General features: G+C 48.7%; 11 protein-coding genes across 11 annotated transcripts; 7 read left to right on the top strand and 4 right to left on the bottom strand.

Annotated features, from left to right (window-relative positions):
• Positions 1-16: 16 nt before the first annotated feature.
• BDW43DRAFT_269104 (serine hydrolase-domain-containing protein) lies at positions 17-908 on the bottom strand. Its single transcript, XM_032041185.1, has 2 exons — positions 735-908; positions 17-682 (listed from the first exon to the last, which is right to left on the bottom strand). The coding sequence occupies exons 1-2, from the start codon at positions 742-744 to the stop codon at positions 159-161; spliced, it is 534 nt and encodes a 177-aa protein (XP_031902917.1). The 5' UTR covers positions 745-908; the 3' UTR covers positions 17-158.
• Positions 909-1404: 496 nt separating this feature from the next.
• BDW43DRAFT_317938 (cytochrome P450) lies at positions 1405-3050 on the top strand (the record flags this gene model as incomplete). Its single annotated transcript, XM_032048612.1, has 3 exons — positions 1405-1458; positions 1510-2350; positions 2410-3050. The coding sequence occupies 3 exons, from the start codon at positions 1405-1407 to the stop codon at positions 3048-3050; spliced, it is 1536 nt and encodes a 511-aa protein (XP_031902916.1).
• Positions 3051-3102: 52 nt separating this feature from the next.
• On the bottom strand, positions 3103-4840 carry BDW43DRAFT_269102 (alpha/beta hydrolase). Its single transcript, XM_032041184.1, has 5 exons — positions 4617-4840; positions 4416-4554; positions 4242-4350; positions 3248-4171; positions 3103-3188 (listed from the first exon to the last, which is right to left on the bottom strand). Exons 1-4 carry the CDS (start codon positions 4812-4814, stop codon positions 3316-3318), a joined length of 1302 nt encoding a protein of 433 aa, XP_031902915.1. The 5' UTR covers positions 4815-4840; the 3' UTR covers positions 3103-3188; positions 3248-3315.
• A 1299-nt stretch (positions 4841-6139) lies between these two features.
• BDW43DRAFT_308875 (uncharacterized protein) lies at positions 6140-6496 on the top strand (the record flags this gene model as incomplete). Its single annotated transcript, XM_032046592.1, has 1 exon — positions 6140-6496. One exon carries the CDS (start codon positions 6140-6142, stop codon positions 6494-6496), a length of 357 nt encoding a protein of 118 aa, XP_031902914.1.
• A 1773-nt stretch (positions 6497-8269) lies between these two features.
• BDW43DRAFT_20170 (uncharacterized protein) lies at positions 8270-8626 on the top strand. Its single transcript, XM_032039145.1, has one exon. The coding sequence runs from the start codon at positions 8316-8318 to the stop codon at positions 8517-8519; it is 204 nt and encodes a 67-aa protein (XP_031902913.1). The 5' UTR covers positions 8270-8315; the 3' UTR covers positions 8520-8626.
• Positions 8627-9907: 1281 nt separating this feature from the next.
• Positions 9908-10422, bottom strand: BDW43DRAFT_308874 (uncharacterized protein; the record flags this gene model as incomplete). Its single annotated transcript, XM_032046591.1, has 2 exons — positions 9908-10264; positions 10396-10422. The coding sequence occupies 2 exons, from the start codon at positions 10420-10422 to the stop codon at positions 9908-9910; spliced, it is 384 nt and encodes a 127-aa protein (XP_031902912.1).
• A 2427-nt stretch (positions 10423-12849) lies between these two features.
• BDW43DRAFT_308873 (uncharacterized protein) lies at positions 12850-13232 on the top strand (the record flags this gene model as incomplete). Its single annotated transcript, XM_032046590.1, has 2 exons — positions 12850-12930; positions 12984-13232. The coding sequence occupies 2 exons, from the start codon at positions 12850-12852 to the stop codon at positions 13230-13232; spliced, it is 330 nt and encodes a 109-aa protein (XP_031902911.1).
• Positions 13233-14369: 1137 nt separating this feature from the next.
• Positions 14370-14924, top strand: BDW43DRAFT_269096 (uncharacterized protein). The gene is made up of 2 exons (XM_032041183.1): positions 14370-14601; positions 14654-14924. The coding sequence occupies exons 1-2, from the start codon at positions 14452-14454 to the stop codon at positions 14663-14665; spliced, it is 162 nt and encodes a 53-aa protein (XP_031902910.1). The 5' UTR covers positions 14370-14451; the 3' UTR covers positions 14666-14924.
• Positions 14925-15342: 418 nt separating this feature from the next.
• Positions 15343-17983, bottom strand: BDW43DRAFT_308872 (serine/threonine-protein kinase; the record flags this gene model as incomplete). The annotated part of the gene is made up of 4 exons (XM_032046589.1): positions 15343-15884; positions 15942-16559; positions 16663-17498; positions 17583-17983. 4 exons carry the CDS (start codon positions 17981-17983, stop codon positions 15343-15345), a joined length of 2397 nt encoding a protein of 798 aa, XP_031902909.1.
• Positions 17984-19717: 1734 nt separating this feature from the next.
• On the top strand, positions 19718-22077 carry BDW43DRAFT_20073 (uncharacterized protein). The gene is made up of 4 exons (XM_032039138.1): positions 19718-19799; positions 19865-21094; positions 21147-21598; positions 21648-22077. Exons 2-4 carry the CDS (start codon positions 19927-19929, stop codon positions 21981-21983), a joined length of 1956 nt encoding a protein of 651 aa, XP_031902908.1. The 5' UTR covers positions 19718-19799; positions 19865-19926; the 3' UTR covers positions 21984-22077.
• A 213-nt stretch (positions 22078-22290) lies between these two features.
• Positions 22291-22988, top strand: BDW43DRAFT_308870 (putative nuclear distribution protein RO10; the record flags this gene model as incomplete). The annotated part of the gene is made up of 2 exons (XM_032046588.1): positions 22291-22522; positions 22582-22988. The coding sequence occupies 2 exons, from the start codon at positions 22291-22293 to the stop codon at positions 22986-22988; spliced, it is 639 nt and encodes a 212-aa protein (XP_031902907.1).

Genomic DNA, 22988 nt, shown 5'->3' with positions numbered 1-22988 from the left:
ACAGAGAAAAGGGAAAGTTCAATTTCAGAGTAATAAAGCTACATGTGCATGCATATGGGGCACGCCCTTGATTGGGTGCTCGAAAGGATCGGATATTAATTAAGCGAACGAGATTTCATTACCTCAGATCCATCACTCGCTTACCCGCACTACTGCAGCTACTGCAAGGTCACCACCAATCCAATGGTTTTCCGTATCGCCTGCGCCGCCCCAACCAGAGATTCTCTTGCGCTTGCCCCTGGCACCTCGTGTCCTCCAGGATGAATGAAGATTTCGCGCCATTCCGATTTGCACAGCTTGCTGAGTACCTCGCTCATTCCCGGGTACTGCCTATCATTCAGACCCCAAATGTGAGCCGTGGGAATATTCACAACAGTCCCCGTCTTATCGGGATCCATGGGCTGCATGACAGGCGTCCCACTATTCGGACTGGAGACGAGTTCGTAAGGGATCCCACCTGAGAGAAATATGGCGCAGCGGATAGGGTGGTCAGCATGATTCTGGCTCGCGAGCCACGCTGCGGCCAGCTGGGCGCCGTGAGAAAAGGCCAGAATGCCATCGAATGGACCCTCTTGCTGAATAAAACTTTGGAGGTTATTCAGAGCCGCAGTGAAAGACTCAGGCTTGCCCGGATCAAAATACACGAAGCAGTCATCGTGGGTGGGGAAATATGTTGCAATTTCTAACGGTCCGTGAGCATAGGCCATCCAGTATTAGCGTTGCCGAATCCTTACCAGGGTCCATAGCATGTGGAATCGTTCCCTCGGCATAATCATAAGTGTGCGAATCGCCCAGTTCATAGCGGAGAGCAGCTGTTCGCCCTGTTCAGCCAGGAGCTTCATCCCGCGGGAGGAGAGAGTCTTACCAGTTTGCGCCTCAAGGATCTAGAAAGGAATGGAATCGTAGTTGTTAGTTCTGGTCACTAATCAATCGGAGAGGCGGAGGGCTACCTGGGTGTTGGTCCCAAGGCCATGTAAACACAGAAAATGCATTTTGTTTGTTGTACGGGGTAGATGAATATGAATCCAATAAGCAAGTTTGGAAAGCCAAATGCTCTCGTCTCTCTTTATAGATACTATATAATTCGGCGAATCTAGAATTCCTAGCAGTTGGAGTGAGGAATGACGGGCATGTCAGTGGATCCTCTTCATGAAGGGCTATTCCAGCAGACTGAAAGTCATAGTTGGCCCCCAAACCAAATAGAATCCGTCAACGGTGCTAATGCATGGCGCTCCGTGGAAATAACGCCAGCGCCTGTTCGCATCTCATCGTCACGCGAAGTATATTAAAGTCCAATACCGATATTCCTTATTCGATCGTTAGCACAAATATTACTTATATTATTGCTAGTATTCTTCCTCTTTGCGCTGATTTCCTAAGCCAGGTCTGAAACCCAATATCAGGATGTCAATTTTCAGTAACCCTAGCGCCAGCATCCTTGGTATCATAGCCACCTTGGTAAGTTGTTCCCTCTCCCGCTAAACTTCGTACTAAATAGAGCCAATCCAGGTCGCTGGCTATATAGTCCATCAAATATGGTTTCATCCACTAGCTAAATACCCTGGCCCCCTGCTTGCAAAGTTCACCCACTTGTATACAATCTATCAAGCCTTTAAGAGCAACCGTCATGCCGATTTATACAGGCTGCACAAACGACACGGACGGATTGTCCGATACGGCCCAAACCACATTTCCATCAACGATGCGCAAGCCCTAGAAGCGATCTACGGCCATCAGGCCAACGTCCAGAAAACCAGGTGGTACAGTTCCTTTTACAGCGTGAGTATTTTCAACGCCGTGGACAAGTCAGTGCATGCCCGGAAAAAGCGCGTCATGTCGCAGGCATTCTCCGACCAAGCCCTGCGCGGTATGGAACCACACGTCCTTTCAGCGATTCGAGAATGGTGCAAAGGTCTGGGCGACAATGCCAAGGAGAAGTCTCACGGTTGGTCGACGCCAAAGGACATGGCGCACTGGAGCGCATGTATGGTCTTTGACGTGTTGGGAGAGGTCTGCTTCGGAAAAAGCTTCGAGGCCTCCTCCAGCGATAAAAACCACTTTTTTATTCCGTTGATGGGGTTGAATGTTCGGACTCTGAATATTTGCGGGCAGATGCCAGTGCTGCGACACATTGGAGTGGAGTGGTTCCTTAGACGTGGCACTTCAGCGGATCGCCAGAAGCAGCTTGCCTTTTCCCGCAAACAATTAACGGACAGACTTGCGGTGAATAAAGAAACTAGCAAACGCAGGGATATCATATACTACTTGCAGCAGGCGCGGGATCCCGAAACTGGGGAAGGTTACTCGCAGATGGAGATGCTTGGAGAAGCAAACCTACTCCTCGGGGCCGGTATGATAGAAAGACATTCGTGCACGATACTCTCTATGTAGATTTGCTAACCCGCGAAGGATTTGATACGGCCAACACTGCATTAGCGGCCACATTTTACTTTCTGTGTAAACACCCAGAGGTCCTCGCACGATTGACATCTGAAATTCGGGATGCGTTCCCAGATGTGGAATCCATTGTATCCGGACCCTCGATGCAAAAGATGACCTACCTACGCGCCTGTCTCAATGAGAGCATGCGGTTATGCCCTCCAGTCCCAATGGACCTTCCACGAGAGGTCTTGCCTGGTGGACTGCGTGTCATAGACCACTATTTCCCCGCTGGGACCATAGTCGGAGTACCCACTTACTCTCTACACCACAATGACGCCTATTTTGATGATCCTTTCGTCTATGATCCCAGTAGGTGGTATCTTCGGGGCAGTGCAGACCGTGAGGGTGAGGGTGTTTGCGCGGAGGTTCTCGCCCGGCAGAGAGACGCATTTGCACCTTTTAGCATTGGGCCACGGGCATGCATCGGGAGAAGTGTCGCGCTCATGGAACTTGAGGTGGGTCTTGCCAGGGCGTTGTGGCTTTATGATCTCAGGCTTGCACCAGGAATGGAGCAGATTGGGGTTGGTCCTCACGGCGAATACAAGATTAAAGATGACTTCATGGTAGGTAAGGAAGGGCCAGTAGTACAATTCCGGAGCAGGCTATAAGGGTTATGTATAAATAGGAGTAGTTTAAGGTATCATGTAACTGTGTTAAAATCACGCATCCTTCATGCATCCAATTCAGTCTACAGTGTACATGCATGAAGTACTTCCTACTCTATACTATGACTCGAGATACATCGGCTATAATAATATATCAGCCACGTATTTATTAACGGCAACGTAAAGAAGAGGGGACTTATATATTCATCTCTATTTACGATAAACACCGCACGGAAAATGTCCTCATCTCAAGCCAATGATGATACAGTTACAGTCGCTCTTTTCTTGGCTTGTTAGCGGGGCGAAATGCGCTCATAGGTTTAATAGTCTTGAACCAATCCTCACCAAGGACAAGATGGGCGCGCTTGCTCATTTCATGTCTCTGCCTGGCCCATTCCTTCTCCGCGATAACAAACTTCAGCAATTCTTGGCCCAGCCATGAAGCACAAAACTCGGCGGTCTCGGCCACATTTTCAAATGGGAAAAAGTGGCTCCCCCTTAATATCTCTACTTCCTTTACCTTCCCTTGCGAGGCTCCGCCGCTGCCTCCAACGCCGTCGCCACATGTCTTGATTCCTTCACGGATCTCATCAAGCCGCAGGTAACTTTTCTCGCCCAAAACCCACAACACCGATGGTCGGAGGGTTGGGAGTCGAAGGAATGTGCTGCGTGGTTCCGGGCGATACACAGGTATAAAAGCGGCAAGAGGATCCATATCCGCATGAGTGGAACGGTCGACCTGGATTCGACCATCTGGCGTGCGTGCGGAGAAGTTCGCGCGGGCCTGTCCTAGCAGATCCTGGTATTTAGAGGTGGTGAGAGTCACAGGTGGATTGGAAGGGTCGCTGCCTTCCAAAAGCTCGGGATGTAACGCTGTGGGGAGATCGCGAAATCCAAACTTCTCCATGCGATCCACACAGCGGCGGTCCATCTTAGGGAACATTTTTCTATAAGCTGCCGTGGCCGCTTGGCGGCTTGGCCAGACATCCGGGCGGTATAAAGTGAAATTAATAGGTCCTGGCGGGTCGGAAACAAAACCCATGGGTGGTGGATTCAGCTGGATGGCTGGATCTAGAAGAATGAGTGTGGTAAAGAGACGCGGATGTAAATAGGCAAGATTGGTCCTAGGAAAATCAAAACTATATCAGAACCTCAAAGGTCAATTGGAGGGGCAAGGTGCTAGATAAAACGTACATGATGGTTCCGCCAAAGCTGTGGCCTAACCCTACCAGAGGCCGGGGCATCTGATCCCGGAAATGATTGATCATTAAGAGGAGATCGCGCGGATGGTCCAACCAGGAGCCTACAAGGATAAAAGGAGGGATTCCTGAGGGAATGGTTCGTTATAGATGAAGCGGTGGGACGTACAGTCAGTGCTAAGCTTATCTTCGTTGATAACACCGCTCATGCCCATATTTGCTACGTCCGCCACCCAGATGCTGCGAATCTGGAAGCCGTTCTGCTTGGAGCGTTGCAAGACCTCGTCCCACAGCGGTTCATATAGCTCCTACATCGGGGTCAGTACTCTACCCAGCCGACATGGGATGAAGACAAAATATAGGTGTATACTTTGGCAAGACCAATACCATGTGCAGCAATGATTGTAACCGCATCGGGAGAGGGCGGCTTTGGTTGATCGAGTGGTGTATATTGCTTTACATGTAAGTGCAGTACTTCTTCCTGCCGACCAGCTGTGCTGCCCGCATATTCTCGGATATGACAACCAGGAACTGTATGCTCGATCACCTGGAAGTTATTCACAGACATTGTTATTATCGTTTGCTGACTTTGAGGGGTTGGGACTTGAAGGAACCGTAGGGCGCGCAGGTCGACTGTACTCAAAAGTTTGACTGATACGAGAGCATGTGACCTTCAGCATGTACTATTTGCCTTAAGTAAGTTAGTTGGAAATATAGCTTTATATAAACAAAGATCTCTCTGTTTTCGTCCAAAGCCTAGGAGATCGTTATCGTTATTCTCGAAGACCTCTTCCACCACCACAAGAAGTCCGGAATCCCGTTCGGCTTCCCTCCTACGGAAACCGAACATTCAGATGCTCCTCCTAACAGAGCAGAACCCCGAACGCAGCGCCAAAAGCATGACTGGTTGTTTCAGGGCCATTGGCGGCTCTTTTCGCCTCCTTTGGCTGGTGCTCCCTGGCATTCATTTTTTCTCTCTTTCTCTATGAACTCATAATAATCCGTACTAACGATATAGTTTTCTTTATGATGTTACCGTCCCCCATAGCGGGCAAGCCTTTCGGCAACTATGGCCAACCTGTTCATCCCCATTGCGCTTGGTAACCCTTTGTTCGCTGTTTTGGCCTCATGATGGGCGGCCTGTCACACGAACACTACCGATTCATGCTCAGTCAAGTCGGTCGGTCGGCCGGCTCGGGCCTCAGTTACACCTTAATATTCACTCATCCCTTCGATGGCCGCTGTAAGCACGGCTCCTCCTGTCCAGATTTTTCTTTTACGATGGAGAAAGACTTACCAGAAGCTGGTTCACGGGGGCCGCGCGCAGTCTTATACGTAGTTCGCGAAAGCAAGCCATTGCCTCTGAACTGACTGCGAGGGGGTCTTGTCTTGGTTGAGTTGTTTCCCCTCTCATGGTCGAGCACCTTATTCCCCAAATAAGCTTTAACTAGAGCATGAGAATCTGCGTATTTCTCATACTAGCCGTGTTAATCTTCGCTAATCTAACAATCTCCTCGTCACTGCGTGCATCGGCCGTGGCCTTTCGAAATTGAGGATTATGTCCGACCTCTATGTGAGGTAAAACTTTTGTGTCTTAGCCGCAGCCTGTTATTTCCTCTACTATAAGTGGACCTTCCACGTACCCCTTGCATATATGTTGACGTATATGCAAGGGTTATGTTCGTTCCTCTCAACTATATGGCAGTAGCGTCTATTCACCACGGCATGTCTCCGAGCCTCGCGCTAAGTCTCATTCCAATACTGAATGGCGCTAGGTAACGAGACCTGTATTATCCGTGGGATCATTTTAAAGTCCTCAGCTAATATCCGTTAGTTTCGTGGGATGCGTAGTCCCCAAAGTACATCGCTGATCGGGTTGGTGCATTTAATATCATGACAGTTATGACAATCTTCACTGCCGCCCTCGTCCTGGCGCCATGGCTCCCCAGCTCATGCAACGGTGCAATCTTGACTTTCGCGGTTACCTTAGGTGTCGGTTCTGGAGGCGGAGCCGGTCTAGGCCCCGTCCTAATCGCCATTTTAAGTCCCATAAGAGAGGTGGGGGTTCGTGTTGGCCTGACGCTCACCATTGGGGCAATTGGTGGTCTTACTAGAGATGCCATTGCTGCGCAGGATGGGGCAATTTTAGGTCACTTGTGTATTATCCGGCGTCAGTTATTTGCTTTCGCTTCAACGCTTCATGACCCTGCGGGTCCGGCGAGGGGATCTGGAAGGTTACATCCAAAGTAGAAGCCCACTTGGTGCTGACTGCAGGAATCTTGCCCCATCATGATCCGAGGAAATTCCCTGTCAGTACATTAGGGTGGCGCATGAAGATCCCCGCTTAGCTTGCTTTAGTATGCAGATTTAGTGGACTCCCCGGAGAATTATTGTTCTTCGACAAATAATGCCACCAAGTGTCGTTCTTTGAACCACGCACCAATGGCTCTGACATTTTCGTGGACTTGCTAAGACAGCAGTGTACAAATGTTAATCTTCTGCAGAAGGGCCGGGGCCACGGCCGTCAGGCCTACCATATATATAAATCCGATACGGCTTAACAGATTCAATCCCCCTAAAGTTCTCAATGGCTCTTCCTCCCCAGGTGTATCTGAGTGAGAAATCCTTCGGCATAGATGATGAGTTTCTGATGTTGCCGAGACTTACTGTTTGTCTTACGTGAGTCCACTTTTCATGCACGAGGGTCAAAGGATTCCGCTGGTGGATGAGGGATCAGTAGGAGTGCAGTTGTGCAGTAAGGACACGGCGGGTGGCATCTCAAGTTGTCAGAGTGATCGACGCGCAACCTCTAGTTCCATAGGCGAAAGGTTTGCCCGTATTCCCCGTATTGTACTCGGTCGCCTGTTCCCTCGGGTCATCATTCTCTCCCCATGTCCTCGTATTTTCCACAAGATATCTCACCGAATCGTCTGTTCCGTCTGACTTGGCCTAATTGCCGCCTTGGATGTGGTCCACATGCTTACCGGCGCTCTCGACTACATCGCCCTCGAGAACCTCAAAAAGACAAGAGCATCCTAGGACACTGCCCTGACCTAGCACTCTTCTTCCAATGGGAAACGCTCCCCAACGTAATCCTTCGACTTCTTCATGCTTATCCTCCCTCAGCCAGTGATTTGGAAACTCCAGGTCAGCGTACAAGCCAAGATAGGTCTAATCCTGACAACCCTAACCGGAAGCGTGTATCCACCTAACCTTTCTTTTTGTGACTACAAGGGACTCATCCTTGGCCTAGAGGTACGAACACATCCATCCTGCGATGTGTCGCGTTCTCCTACCAAGGCTCCCTTGAGGATGGAACCTGGACATCGGTTACCTGTATCAAGTAAAGCATCATCGAACCAGGCGTTTACTTGCTTGCCGCCCATTTACCGTGTTATCGGCCCTGGTAAACACGTTCACGTAACTGCAAAGATCACTCTGCGACAGCTAGTCTCAGTATACCTGGCTCGGAAGGTCTAGAAGGCGCCTATAGACCTAGCTGTGGATGGCCGCCCGATGAGGGAATTAAATTGTAAGTACACATGTATCGCGCTCCTCCTTTAAAAAGGCTCCTCTCAGAATAGTCGCATATAGTAATGCTGCCTAAGGCAGCTGGGACTTCCCATCAGAGCGAAAGCTAGATCTGTCCGGAACTAAAATGTTTGTATTGTTCAGGATGGCTGCTTGACGGTCGTAGTCCAACTACTTTCTCCATTATTGCATGTATTACATCGCTTGATGTAACCAACGGACTCTGAATAGGGTTTTGCATTATATATAGAAGGAAATACAAAGGTTCATTACAATATAATCAGGGGCTTCTTCCACCTTCTCTAGCAAAGGATACATCCATGTTTAGAGCCTGGCAAAAGTATACAAAAGAGGCACCACGTAGATACCATGACACAACCTAGCCAGCACTATAACGAGAGGTGCGCACTGATGTTCATTCTAGAACAACCATGGACTAAGATCTCCACCACGAACATCCTTGCAAGGTAACAGTGATACATCATATTTCTCCACAATCGCGCTGCAGGGTCTATGCATACACCTAGCACGTACATACATGCATCGATATAATCCTTGCCGCATACTACCTATAGCACATAACTCAAACAAGACCTCATCCCAGAAACTCACCTCTCGTAGCAGCGCGCCATACCTCCTTTTTCTCTTCCTGGCTCCGAACATTCATTTACTCCTATATACCTCCGTAACAGAACCCGCCCTCAACTTCACCGCCCATTTTCGCCCCCAGTTTCCCGGCTGATAGAGCGGGTAAACCTCTCCTTTCTCCGAAATAGCACCCGCTTCTTGATCACCTACGGCAGCCAGGCCCTAACGTGATACGAGATATGTCTCCTGGTCGGCACGCCGAAAACATAATCTAGCTTTTTCAGAGTACGCTGTCTAGTTTCGTTTTTTTCAGCGGTTGAGGCTATCAGGAACTAGCATATATAGTAGTATACTTCGTTTCCGGGACAATGAGGAAGATGACGAAGAAAGCGAATGCGTTCAGTCCGACGCGGAAACTGAATACTAATTTGAGCGTATTAGCATTTGCAAGGGTGGTTCGTGGGTCACGGTGGCAAACCTCCAGTTGGGCTTAAACCCTTCAGAAGAGGAGGGAATGTTAGGCTAGGCGCGCTCTCGACCGCGTTATTGATACAGACGGAGAAAGCCGCACCAAGCTCACGATGGGATAGGAGGAACGCTTCGCTAAGTTATATTGAACGGATTGGGCCGATTCCTGCAATAGATCAGTACTTCTGCTTCATAATGTGGGGTGGGAGGTTAATTTAGCGGGTCCATAGAATTCAGTGAATAGGTAAATGAAAAAATGTGATGAGTGGGACTCGAGCGTTGGTCTCAAAGGGGATGAGGAAGGATAGACCGGCGCCAAGTAAGCACCACGCCATGTATGGGAATGTGAATAGGAGTAGATTGCATCGACCATATGTGTCCATCGTCCATACTGCTGGAAAGGCGAAGATGAACATGACGAGTCTGTATCCCATTAAGGCCAACAGACTGACTTTAGCGGAGTATCCGGCTTCCGAGAAAATTGTGGAGGAGTAGAAGGCCATGGTGTTCATCACGCCTGAGAACTGTTGGCTAGTTACAACGGTTGCGCTTGGGGATCATCGCTCGCCGCAGCCGGGGTATAGTGACAATCCCCAAGCGCGGGTAGAGATGGCCTTTCCCTCAAACGCATTTTTCTCCTCTAATACCTGGTAATATGCGTAATACTATGGTAGGACGTATTAGCTGCTGATGTGCGTGCTCTCGTCTGGGAGAGGAATTTATACCAGTTCTCTCGTGGCAATGAGCTCGCTGTTTCGCAGCTGGCAAAAGGATCGGTATGCCTCTCTGCGGCGGCCTTTTTCATCAACTATCGTGGAGTCTCTGTATAGTTTGCCTTAGCCAGTCCTAAATAACAATAGACATCCTTAAGTACAACGTACAAGGACAGAACCATACCAAGACGAAAATCGGAATTGCGGGAGGAAATGCCGCTACAAGCTAAAAAACGCCATGCCAACCGTCCGATACGGTAGAAGATCAGGTTGGAACAAAACCCACTTCTCTCTTCAGGATATGTCTATTTATGCCACAAGATAAGTAAACCTTACACAAAATACCAAACGCCACCCACAGTTAGAAGTCAGTGACAAGACCTCCACGAATTGAGGCTGGACTAACTTCCGCACTAAAGACCGGGGTAGTCGAGATCTTAGCACCCATTGCCGGGTAATTTCCTTTAGTGAAGAGCCGTGATATCGAAAGAACCGGTACGGTAACACTTACGTAAAGCCCATATACAAACGGCATAGCATGCGTCCCCAGCTGTTCTGGGTAAAAGCCTGCGCCAGAACGGGGAATACACGGTTTTCCACCATGGTTAGCACTGTTTGGTCTCTTAGCTGGAAAGCTCGCAACGTACAATAACCCAGTTACGAAGTTAGTCCCTCGTCTGCCGAGCCAGTTATTCAGCGGGTCAGCGGCCCATGCACTCTAGGGGCTGTTAGCACAGAATGATGTCGACCACTTGCTTCACAGACATACGTGAGAAGACCGAACAGAGTTGGCCTCGAAATCAAATAAAGCCAGCCAAGATACAGAAGCTATACGTGGAAATGACTTACCCAGAACTGATAACCCCAATCAGCCATTGGTTGTCAGCAATTCCAAACTCTTCTAGATGCGAGAGGTTGGGCTCCATTGGCGCCGGTACTGTCCCATCCTTGAATAGCAGACCCAAGTGAGCGTAATGCAATGGTGAAATATAGATTTCTCGATAAATGCCATCCGTCTGGTAAAAGACATATTAGCACTGTTTGCCCAACCTGCAAAGTAGATGAAGGTCATACGCGTGCTCTCCCTCCTGATGGTACTTATCATCCTCATCTAGCTCTTCGATGTTCTCAATCTCATGCGGTCTTTGGGCCGCTAAGACCGCCTTCTTGAAGATGGGTATCTTGTCATCCAGACCATGCAGTTCACAAGTAATTGGTTACATTGTGAAACAATATCTCCTTGGGGATTCCAACTAGCGGTTGTAGATTCTGTGTAGTTTTAAGTCAAACCCTCTTCGTTATTCAAGTGTATGGGTCGCTAGGTACATACCTCGCATAAACGTTGCGCCCATGGCTTGCAGATCTGACTCTAGGCTCTTTTGCTTGCTCGATATCCTCAATGTCTGTGTTCTGTTTCGCCTTGATAGTTTCTTGGTCGTACTTACATTGCCTCCCGTCATTCTTGGTTTCAATGTGGTAATAAGAGCAGACGAGAAGATCAGCTTCGCCAATACATTCAGCTCAACGAGTTGGACGTCTGAGCATAGACGTATTTCTCACTTGGTAGTAAGGTCACACGTATTTATACACCCATCTGAAAGCTCAGTGATTTCAAACCCGGGCCTGACCAGCCCGCTAGACTGTGGGGTCAAGTGAGCCATGCATGCAGGTCTGAATACTGCAGGAGTATAAAAAATTTCGAGTTCCATGGTAGGGAAATTAGTCAGGCTCATTTAGTTTCTGATTTCCGCCAATCAGTGTAGGCTAGTATAGATCGATACATTCCTTTGTAATTGTAGCGCCCCCCTCTCCCCAAACCCCGGCCCAAAAGAGAATTCCCACATATGTTGATAGAGACGTTTCCTAGCCTTTAAGATATATGTCCTTAGGGCTTCTATTCATTCTAAGCAAATTCTGCATTCTCTACAAATTTCAATGATACAGGATTTCGAAACGGCTGTGGAAACATTCAATTTCAGCGTTTGCAACGTTTAACTTCTATCCAGTGAGCACGGCTCCCCTTCCGTTCCATTGTTCATTGTCCAATTAGGGCTTTCCCCACGGGATACAGGAATCCGGGGAAGTTCCCAGGGCTGAGCCTACTACGTTCTCTGTAGGCCGAAACCGTAGAGGGCCAATAACGTTGGGTCTCTCATTTTTGGCTAGAAGGCCGACCATGGACGCTTATTGGAGCCAAGAATGCCCTGTGCGTCACTCCCTCGTGTACATCATCTTCGGGAATAGCTCTGTCCAATGGCCCGTTGTATAATGCCGACTCAACGGCGTCTGCTGGGGATGTCTGAGGCGCGGCTTCCATATGGCCCTGTACAGGCATCATACGTCCTGTATGTTTCTAGTATGACGATTGTGTAGTCGATGCAGCTCTTCTCCGAGAAGAGTCACATAATTGGCGGAACTCTCAGACACGATCCATTTTGGACTCGGGGACCAACGTACTGTGCAGGTGCACCAGTACAGCTGGCCTCTACATCTGAATAACCCGTTGAACTGTCTATGTACCACCCAAGGTGTTGAACAGATGATTAATATCCGTGAGGGGCATTCTTCGTCCATTTATATAGGATGGCTTGACTGCGCTCCTTGGTGCTCACAATTTATTCTCATCTCTTGAAGTCGACTTTAGAAGATAAGCACGGAAAAACATGGCTGACACCAGCATCCCCACCTGACTCGAAAAGCTCGAGGAGTACAAAACCCCTTAGGCTTGTCTCATGAGCAAAGGGAATATTGGAAATACCAAAGGCCGCGTTCTTTTGCAAGACCTTCCATCCAACGCATACCATCGTCAAAAATGCTAGAACACTCCCGCCTATACGCGAGGGATTTCGAGAAATTCGGCATTCCTAAAGATAGATTCTGTATCAAAATTCCCAGTACTGGTCCTACCTTGAGAGTGGGCCCTATTTGAAAGACAGAGGGAATCGCGACGCTAGGGACTGCACTTTTCAGTCTGCTACAAGCTATTGCTGCCAGCCAGACAAGTTGCCTGTATATCAGCCCTTACTACAACGGCAAGAAAACACCCTTCATTCACTGGCAATGTGCCGAGAGGTATGTGCACGCGATGACCTCAGCCTGTGGCCTGATGTCGAGGATCCAGCCATCGAGCACACCATGTCAGCTCGTATTTTGCAGATGCTGGAGATGTACCGCCGTCTGCCCAAGGAAACTGGAAAGCAACAACCATTGATAAAGAACGCTAAGCAAAGCTTCCATACCTAGAGGGGTTGCTTTCCCCGCTAATGATGGAGTGAAAACAACTTTATCAGTGCAAAGGAGGCCATGGCTGCGGGCGAAATGGGTTGCTATTCAGCCACTATCTCATCGCAGGTTTTAGATGAGCTTTCCAAGCTACCATACAATGTACTAAGCAGCCGGGTGGAGGTGTGCCAAAGCCCATACATCCAAATCATCAGAACTCAGTTCCGACCCCAGTCCGACTGAAAAGGCTCGCGGCAACGGATCCACTCGCCGCCGCAAAATGGGATGGCAAATTAGCTAGGACCGGGGTCGACTACCTGGCCAATGATGGGGCGGAACTGGAAAACGCCATCAAGTCAGACCCTATTGCTGCCACAAGTTTGAAGGATACGCTTGAGCTGTTCATTGGCGGAGAGAATAGAAGTCGAGCCAAAATCGAGAACGTGCTGACACAGTTGGCTTAAGTATTCTGCTCCTTGCTCTGAGAGGTACTTGTTTATTCCGTACTTTTGAGATATAGCATCAATATATGGAATTGTTATTTACGGGACGTAGCGTGGAAAATCCGGGCTCGTTGAGTATATGCTGATGTCGACGTTCATTTGAACCAATGTCCATGAGAGAATAAGTTGCAGTTTCTGTGGACAGTGAACTTTTGCTCTGGGAGCTGTGGTTGAATATTGACGGACGATGTCATATCGTTTCTTAGAGCAAGGTCATTGCCTACTGAATTAAATTCTTGAGGATTAATTGGCCTCTCAGCTTTGTAGCACACCATAAGCTGGTCATTGAATGCTTGAATGCTTCCCTTCTCGCCTTCTCAATGTCTCGACGAGCTGCCCGATCCCTGGTGTACAAGTACGCATGCGCTTCTTTGCCTTGCGCCTGGCGTCGATCATCGTCGGCCACCGAGAGTTGGTTCTAATCCCGTACTCTCAAGGATGCGCGTCATTCGGCTCCAAGGTTTCGTGGCAAGGTAAATGGTCAGTCAATATTATAAGGAAGAGCAATAGTGCCTTGGGGAGCAGTACTAGGAGATAATAAGGAGATGTTGGTTGAGACTCGAGAGAACAGAACAAGTTCCCCCGCACTGGGCGGGAGTAAGTCGTGATCCGCTAACCCCGTGGGGTACTAACAAGGAGAAAGAGCTGTTGACGGTCTTGGAGAACTATTCTAGCATATATTGAGTATTCTAATAGTGCAGCTGCCGGAAGATTGCTAAAGCCATCTATCGAGCTAGTCCCTTCTATGATCCATGACCGAGGACTTCAAATGCAGGATTCAGACGATCCCCTTTGGTAGAACGCTGCCAACCTTCCCCTTGCTCGGTAGACTTCTCCCTCACTCTCTATACCTAAATACCTTCTAACGGCACTCTTAGCACCGTCGCATCCCACTAAGTAAGTATGTCTCACCGTATATACCCGCTGTGTGTAGCGATCCTCGATACTAACCAGAACACAGTCACCGTGTTTGAACCCCACAAGCCTTCAAGTCAGTTCCCTCAGTTGAGGAGCAGGGAGAGGGTCATCTTCATATACTTATATCGACCAACCCAACGAAAGAGTGATTTTTTTCGCACCACCACGAGGCCATCATTCGGCAACTCTCGAGCAATCAGTTTTTCAAACCTCCGGTTGGGGAATATTGTGTATCGTCTATCTCGGTCAGCACCCGTGCGTTATGGAACGAAAATTGATACCGAGATGCGTTGTGAACCTCGGCATCCATCTGCTCATAGGGAAGCCTACCGTACCTATTCTGATCATAGGAGGGAGTCCTTGCGACCTACTGCTCGCTTTCATGCTCGCACGGCTCGGGGGTAATGTCCCCGTAAGTGCCTGCTATCATTCTAGGCTTGGGATGACTGACCTTCCTAATGTAGTTCGGACATTGATCATCGAACGCTGTCCAACCAGGCTGGGCGCACCGAAGGCCCACTCACTCTCTCCTAGATCACTCGAGCTATGTCGTCAGTCCGGGTTAGACGTCAATACTATCCGCAGCATCGGAGCTAATCGTGAAGATGCTCACTAGGTTAATATTATTACCAGTTTGAGAGGAAAGCTTGTAGGCATTATTCAATTTCCGGGATAGATGAGTGGCCGTTTTCGTTTCTTTGCCGATCTTGGTATATAACTAGGGGTTAAGCTTACTGCTTACCCCTGAATTTGTTAGACGCAAATTATTCCAGAGAATTCCTAATCTTACCTATCAGGAGCCGGCGGTGCGTATACACCCTGGAGGAATTCAACACCTAAAAGTGGGAGAATACAAGTGGACGAAGTGAGATATCCTAGGTCCCCAGGGTCCGGGGATAGTTTGATTTCCAACGGCAGGCATGTATGACAAATAGATAATAATATTATGAACAGTGAAATTGGTTGCTAATATACCCAAGAACCTGCAACTTCTTTTGTGGGTCGAGAAGACAGAAGCGCGCTTTCGTCCGTTAACATAGCAAGCAAAGGTAGTGAAAATATAAAAAGCTAAAGAATGAAGACGCCAAGCCTGATGCACCGATTTTCCCCCAGTACGCCGATCAATCAATTCTCATACCAGATCGCCATAAGTCTAGCTTGCGACCGCTAATTGTGCCACAAGGTCCGAGGCAACATCGAGGAATGGGTAAGGGCTAGTGATGTCCTTTTCCTGGTCGCGGAACCTTTTGCTAATCGGGTGCCATTCGGTATCACCTTCTGCGCGGATCACATTTTGGTACCCATCACACTTAAAGTCCACCATGTAGTTATTTACCTCCAATTGATATAACTGGATATCAACAAAAACCCAGACACCGTAAGACACACGCTGGATTGAATGATGCTGTGAAGCAGAAGACGGCCCTGATGTACTTGAGTATTCGTTAGGACTGTGGCTTTTCTCATCTACTGAGGATGGCCCAGCATTCAAGTGGAATCGCCGACGAAGTTCACTAATATCACTCCTGCTGCTTTGCACGCTGGCAGACGAGCCAGGAGCTTTGACGCCTTCTTTGAGAAGGCGAGCCCGTATAAACCACGGATCCTTTGGAATATAGTAGTCCGAGGGCAGGTCAGGATATTTACTTTGGAGCGGTGTGGGTTCATCTGCAGTCTGGTCACCTATTGGATTGCCTAGCAGACAGAATGGTTAACTTCGAAAAACCAAGGGCTCTAGCTGTAGACAATTACCTGACTCGGCTGGTTGTATTTCCCATCGCCCTCCCTGTGCGGCGATAGCTTTGTAAAGATAAAGCATTGCCTCGTAAGGTTGATTACGAGATCGGATCCCAAACTGCCATTTCCGAGTTCTCCTAGGCTGGTGAGGGGCATTGCGGGCTTCGGGCGGCTCAAGGCGCAGTTTATCCAAATCGACAATGCTACGAGCATGAGGCTTCAGGGCCTTCGCCGTTGCCTCCTGTTCATCTAAAGAGCTGCCATCATGACCAGGTCGATGCGGATCTTCATGGGCATCCAAGCCTGACCGAGCCCGCTCTTCTGCTAAGCGATCCGCAGCGCGAGCCCTTTGTTCCCGCTCACGCTGTTCCATCAATTGATCATGAACATAAGGTAAACTCGTGGGCAAGATCCTAACATGGCTGACGCGTGCCTCTCCTAAGTCATCTGAACCACTCGGCTGATGTAGTTGGAAAGGCTGACGTTGTGAGCCGCTCCGAGTTCTAGTAGGAGGCCCAGGAGGAACTCCTTGTGAATGAGCAGCAGCGGTCCGGCCAGCTGCTGCTGACAAGAGTGATTTCCGATCCGAAGGTGGCGGAGACGCAGGAGGCATCAGATTCTCATCAGTGGGCGCTAAGGCATATGATTAATATACAAATCTCATGCAAAAAAAGGCCTGATCATGTCCGAGTTTTAGGAGTGAGAAGGGAGATAAGTAATGTTCCTCGAGACTCACAGTTTGTTTGCATCATCTCATTCTCAACAATAATAAAGAAGGCATCTTTGATCGCACTCGGTTCGGGATTTCTCAATGCATCTTCAATATCTTCGCGGCCATATCCCATGTTCCTTTCTAGCTTTGCAATGGCAACCTGGTGGATCTTTTGTTGAACAGAGATGGGCTTCCCTGGCGCAATCTTGCGTGGATCAATGGCCTTATTTGGGTCCACGCCCGGCGCGATAAATTCCTCCGGAGGAGGCTGAAGATACTTAGGGAGACCTTGAAGGAACCATGGGTCCTGGCGAATTTCAGGGATTGTAAGCCTATGAACAGGGTGCACCTGTAGCATTGACCTAATTAACCGAGCGGCTCCGGAAGATATATAAGGAGGCATATGGAAATTGCCAGCGGCGATTTTCTTGAAAAGGGCTGGGATGTAGTCATCGTCAAAAGGCAGCCGACCCACTAAAAGCACATAGAGAATGACTCCGCAGCTCCAGACGTCCACCTCAGGCCCCGCGTAAAGCTTCCCTGAGATGACCTCGGGTGCTGCATAGTTCGGGCTACCACAGCTGGTTTTGAGGAAGTTACCATCTGTCATAATGTTACTCAGTCCAAAATCAGCAATTTTGACGTTCTTCTCGCTATCAATAAGCAAGTTCTCTGGCTTCAGATCACGGTGGACAATCTTATGGCGATGACAGTATTCTACAGCACAGATTATTTGTTGAAAGAACTTGCGAGCTTCGGCGTCGTTGCATCTGCCTCTCTTCACCAGGTAATCGAAAAGTTCCCGTTCGGCATATTCTAGGACCATAACAATGTCGGTTTTAGTTGCAATGACGGTGTACCTATCATAGACATGGGTCTGTCAGTCCTTGATGCGCACTCGTCAATTCAGGGAGGCGAGGGCAGGTGGAGGTCATGCATCATACAGTTTGATAATGTGAGGATGACGGAGCAGTTGAAGGTACTGGATTTCACGCTCAACACGTCCAACCATATCCCTCGAGAGCAGCTTGCGCCGAGATATGATCTTCAGGGCAACCTGGCGACCACTAGGCTGGTGAATAGCTAACTTCACCTTTCCGAAGGATCCCTCTCCTAAAATCTTCACGGTTTGGTACTGATCGAGGCGCTGCATATCCCTCGTGGTCGCAGGGGACTGCATCGAAGGATCGCCGCCCCTTCCGATCGGCCGTGACGGCGGGGGCATGGTCACACCAGGGAAAGTCGAATTCGGGGGAGTCGTTCCAGGAGCACGTTCACGACGGCGATCGCGGTCGAATGATGGAAGAGGAACGGAGAGATCTTCGTCGTCGAAAGCGGCGGCCATCCTTACGGACAGCAGCGGTTCGGCAGGGTCGGGGAGAACAACGTGACGTGATGGATTTTGAGTGGTTCTCGGGGGTGAACTCCGACCGTATGAGATTCTTGAGGGAAAGCGAAATGGCAGAAAATTCAAAATTGTCAAATGATTCGCCGCGGGGCCCAGGTACAATTAAGTCAGGTTCGATAGACGCCAATTAGAAACAAAATCGAAACGGAACGGACAGAGAGCAGTTTCTCCCCCACAGCAGAGCTCAGGGTTGGTGAGAGTGGAGCGCGCTGGAGAGAGCCGACAACGCAGAAAGAACCTGACCTCTGGCGGGGCTGATGGAGGGGTGGAAGGTCTGTGACATAGACACGGGAGCGAAGTCGGATGCTGTAAACAATTATATTTGAATTCGAATTCAGTCGTTTCGTGGATCAAAGGGGAAAAAAATCAATAGTAGGATAGAGAGAACCGAAAGGAATTGGTGGAATTGCGAGAAATGAGGAGTCGTGAGTACAATGGGGATAGCCTGGGTTATTAGGCATTAATCTGCCGGATAATTTGGGAGAAGCTATGAACCTAGAAAAAGCAATAGTACCGGATGGAGTCTATAGTCTAGAACCGCCGTACTTGAATTCTTTGTATCCAGAGCAACATAAATCCCCTATTTTTTTATGGATCATGGTAGTTCTTTCTTGTTTCTAGGTTATTCCTAATATTTCGCATTACTCACATATCGACCAACACCTTATCGGAAGAGTAGATCTCATACCTAGTCTGGATAGATTACGGAGTATAATCAAGTAAATCAATCATGCTAATATTAGCATCTAGGGCTTTTCGAGAACAAATCCACCAGTCCTCGTGACCAGTTTAAGAATGATTGAGACTTGCAATTCCAATTTAGAAAAGTCTGGTTCATTTCTAGAAAGAGGCCCATAACATATATATGTTTCCATTTTTATAATTAATAATCATCTTCCGTAATGATTTGATTCATCATATGTATAGTTATCAATTTTCCAGTCATTTACTAAATAAACCCTTACTGTTGATAGTTTATCTGCAAATGGAAAAGTGACGTTCTCAGGTCTTGGCGGCCGCATGTCATGTGGTGGGGAAGCTCAGCGCTTTCAAACAATAACTCGGATGCTTTGCGGTCTTGTTACCCCTTGTACTTGAAGAGAAAGGCTGTGCCTGTCTCCGTTACCAATTCAAACAACTCTCACTTTCCACCTGTGTGAGCCGTCATCTTTGTCCTACTTGTTAATAGTGTCAAGCTCCGCCATGGCTTCCGAACCGACAGAGGAAGCAATTGCGAACTTTGTGAGCTTCACAAGCACAAGTCGAGAACAGGCGATCAGCTTTCTTAAAGTCAGTTATAAGTCGCGTATCCATCCTCACCCGACCACAGCCTCGATCCTTACTATACTTTGTGTACTAAGTACCGTATCACCTACTCTAGGCCAATGACCTCAACTCAAACAAAGCCATCAATGCCTACTTCGAAGATCCCACGGGTCCGCAGACACAGGTAATATCCTCGCGTCTTTTTTGTGCACCTTCTTACTTTGGCTTCTTGGCTGACCAGGTTCTGTGCTTTTATAGACTACCAGTTACTTGAACGACCCGAACATACCCTGTCCGTCCATGTCCGATTGACCATAACACATAGGTCTGCTTACTGACCAGTGTCCCTTCGTAGCGTTTCATATAGAGCACTCCGATCCAGTTCCCAACTCAGTTCCCCCTTCGCGCCCACCGACTACATTGAGCGAGCGAGCACAAACGCCTGAGTATCAACAGACAAACCCTCCGCCTTCACAGAACACTGCGGGTGAGACCACCTCACTACGAACTTGTACCAATCTCGCTAACTTCGACCTCTCCGGACAATGATAGATTCCAACAAAGGATTGTCGCTTGCTGAACAGGAGGAGCGTGAGCTACAACAAGCAGTAGCTATGTCACTGAATCAAAATCTTGGACAGCAAGAGACAGGTGTTACAACTTCAAAGCAGCCAAACTTCGGCCGGGCCACTCGTGACTACTACGATGAAGGTGCATGGGCGATGACCTTATTCAATTCCAGTGCTCGCGAGATCGTTATTAGTCCTGACCCGGGAGACCGTAAGAGAGTGGAAGGTGAACCCGCATTTCTTCGTCCATCAGAAGACAGCCTATATCTAGGCGGGCTGTTGACTATTCTCCATTCTATACCCCTAGCAAGGGAAGCTCTCCTACAGAGGAATAGGATCCTGTCGAACTATGGGCACGACCCTCAGTGGTGGAACGGACAGCCCATCAACCTGCCAAAAATAGTAACGATCAAGGATGCACAAGACGGTGACACAGACTGGGATGACATCATATCCGAGACGCAGAGGCTAGTCGCCTTTCTCGACCACACAGAGCGCTCTTTTGGTAGTGTGGATGCTCTTGTAAACTTGAAGAGCATGTCTACGTACGACTCGGAAGGCAGCATAGGCAGATTTCTAGAAACGTGGCAAGATGCCGCTATCCGAGCGGATCCCGGAAATCAGTTGGCGACTATTTTCTCATCCCAGGCATATAAACGACCTCTTGCGGTTTATGACACGCCGATTCATAAAGATTTCTTCATCCTTGAGTCATTCGTGGATCCCGAGCCTGGTCAAACGCTCTATGAAGTTTTGGATCGCGCCATTTGGTCAGACAGACCTGGTGAGGAGCTCGACGACGTATGGTTGGAGCATGTAGGTGAAATATTTACGATCAGATTGGAAAGCACCGATAGTACAAAGCCCGTTGGCGTCAAAATCCCTGTGGTATTTTACCCCGATCGCTATCTTGCTGACGCACGGGACTTCTCGCGTGATTTTCGTGCCCAAAGACTTCAGGACTATGACGGTATCTCCAAATTAGAAAACCTAATCAACCGCTTCTCGGCGTCGAAGTCGGCCATGCACAAAGGGATGACTCTTAAGGAAACACTAGATAAGACCGCTGCTGCCGTCTCTTTAACGTTACCCAAGAGCCTTGCAAATGGCGCCAGTGGGATGTCTTTGAGTCCAGAGGCGGCGAACGAGGAGGCAAGACGTTTAGCAGATGAGCTGCGAGAAGTCTCTAGTAAAATTGAGGATAAGCTACGAGGTAAGCCCCTCATTCTATCCGCAATGGTATCTCCACATTAATATTCCATCAGAGCTGGTGCAAAGGCGAGAGAACGCTATTGAAACTCTCCGTAGCTACACCAAAATCCTAACAGAACCGTCGAACCCCTCAGGGAAAGTGCCTCATTATAAATACACACTACGAGGCGTTTGCACCGAGCCACATGTAATTTATGTACTACGACCTCGCGCCCACAAAGAAGAGATAGTGGACAACAACTCTACGACCACCAATGAGTGGCAGTGGTGGCGTATCAGCTTTTCGACGGACGATGCAAAAGCTCGACAAGCAGAGTCGGCAGAGTCGCAGCAGGGTGATACATCTTCTACCAAGAATGCCGATGTAATTGGATACACGGCACGCAAAGTTCGAGAAGTTGAAGTCCTTAAAGCGGCTCGTGAAGAATCCAAGAATGTTCTGCTTATCTACGCTAATGGCAATGCTATGGAATTTGGAGAGGAGCCAGCCCCCTCACCACTTCAGGTATATACAATATGTATAAATGTGACGCCTTGTGCTAACTCCATGACAGGAATTTGTCAATGCAGACAATATGGCGTTTGCTGCCGAGTTCAAAGAACAAGAACAGAAGGAGAATGTGTCTGACAGTCAGAATGAGGATTCAAGCTCTGCTGCCCTCCCCAGCGAGGGCACAGAGACAAATGAACTGGCCCCAGATTATCAGCAAAAGGCTACCTTGGCCGCTTCAAACGTGAACGTATTCGACTATCAAGTTTCCAATTTTGATGAGGCAGTGGAATCCGGTCTGGAAATGCAAGAACGGAGTGGGCGGACTTTACTCGGTCAGAGTAGTACAGCAGGTCCTGTGCAATATCCGCCGAGCACTAATCCCACATGGGAGCAGTAAAGAATCGGACAATGCGGCTGCTTCAACCAGATGTATATATTGGGTGTGATCGTGTGATCGTATACATACAAAGCAATACATACTTAGGTATAGGTCGTGTAAACAGCTTCAGTTTAACTGGTTAAGTAGATAAGAAAACTCCAGCCTGATGTCCTCCTGTTATTTGGCAAGATAGCAGTGAGGTGCAATGTCATCAATTCTATCAACGCGGTATGTTTGTATGTCATGTTTGCATCCGACCCCCCCAACATGGGTTCGATTGAACAAACCAAGTTCACTCTTCATTGATAACCACTACACTTACACAATGGCCCTCGAAAATGACACAGTAGCCGGTGCGACAATTGAATTGCTCGAGTCTCGCCTCCGGCGACTTACCTATCTTCTCACAGGAGATGCAAACTGGACCGGCGTTCCCACCGCACCCGCAAAACCAGCTTCATTAGATGAAAGCGTCTCGCGCCGTCTTCTTCAGTTAGAACAAGAACTCGAGAATCTAAGTCGAAATATCCCCGCAGTGCGGGATGTGCTTCTCCTTCGTACGAGACATTTTTTATGAGTACAATCGTACGCACACACCACTGACATGCCGTTCCAGATGACCGCTTCCCTGACCTCTTTCGCCCAACACCATCTCAAACCCTCCCAGAAAACCTGACTACCCAGAACCTCGCCTCAATTGTCTTAGCGTATGCCTCCGCTTTTCCAGAGACCGCTTCCCGACTTACATCCTTAAATGACCTGCCGATTCCGGATGCGCAGACATCGGCCTCCCTCATCCAGCTTCAGCCGCGATTGGACCAATTAGCGCATGTACAAGAGGAACAGGCAAAGCAGGTCTCGGAGCTACGAGTACGAACAGCGCGGGCTTTACAGCGGTGGTACGAGATTGCATTGGTTGGCGGTGGTGAATGCTGGGCGGAATGGGAAGGGCGCCTGGAGGACGTGGAGCGGGAAGTAAAGAGGAAGGAAGTAGTGAGGGAACGAAGGGCGAAGGAATTATGA

The sequence above is a fragment of the Aspergillus alliaceus genome (assembly GCF_009176365.1).
Source record: "Aspergillus alliaceus strain CBS 536.65 unplaced genomic scaffold BDW43scaffold_10, whole genome shotgun sequence".
In the NCBI taxonomy this organism is placed as follows: domain Eukaryota; kingdom Fungi; phylum Ascomycota; class Eurotiomycetes; order Eurotiales; family Aspergillaceae; genus Aspergillus; species Aspergillus alliaceus.
The sequence above is the reverse complement of the archived record's forward strand: the minus strand, read 5'-3'. Positions and strand labels throughout refer to the sequence as shown.

What these genes read in the sequence shown, in the direction of transcription:
- BDW43DRAFT_269102 (XM_032041184.1), bottom strand. Translation starts at nt 4,814, where the DNA reads ATGTCTGTGAATAACTTCCAGGTGATCGAGCATACAGTTCCTGGTTGT. An exon ending in ATGGTATTGGTCTTGCCAAA is followed by an intron (nt 4,555 to 4,616) that starts GTATACACCTAT and finishes ACCCCGATGTAG; the next exon opens with GAGCTATATGAACCGCTGTG. An exon ending in AGATAAGCTTAGCACTGACT is followed by an intron (nt 4,351 to 4,415) that starts GTACGTCCCACC and finishes TTATCCTTGTAG; the next exon opens with GCTCCTGGTTGGACCATCCG.
- BDW43DRAFT_20170 (XM_032039145.1), top strand. Translation starts at nt 8,316, where the DNA reads ATGCATCGATATAATCCTTGCCGCATACTACCTATAGCACATAACTCA.
- BDW43DRAFT_269096 (XM_032041183.1), top strand. Translation starts at nt 14,452, where the DNA reads ATGGAACGAAAATTGATACCGAGATGCGTTGTGAACCTCGGCATCCAT.
- BDW43DRAFT_20073 (XM_032039138.1), top strand. Translation starts at nt 19,927, where the DNA reads ATGTCACTGAATCAAAATCTTGGACAGCAAGAGACAGGTGTTACAACT. An exon ending in AATTGAGGATAAGCTACGAG is followed by an intron (nt 21,095 to 21,146) that starts GTAAGCCCCTCA and finishes ATATTCCATCAG; the next exon opens with AGCTGGTGCAAAGGCGAGAG. An exon ending in CAGCCCCCTCACCACTTCAG is followed by an intron (nt 21,599 to 21,647) that starts GTATATACAATA and finishes ACTCCATGACAG; the next exon opens with GAATTTGTCAATGCAGACAA.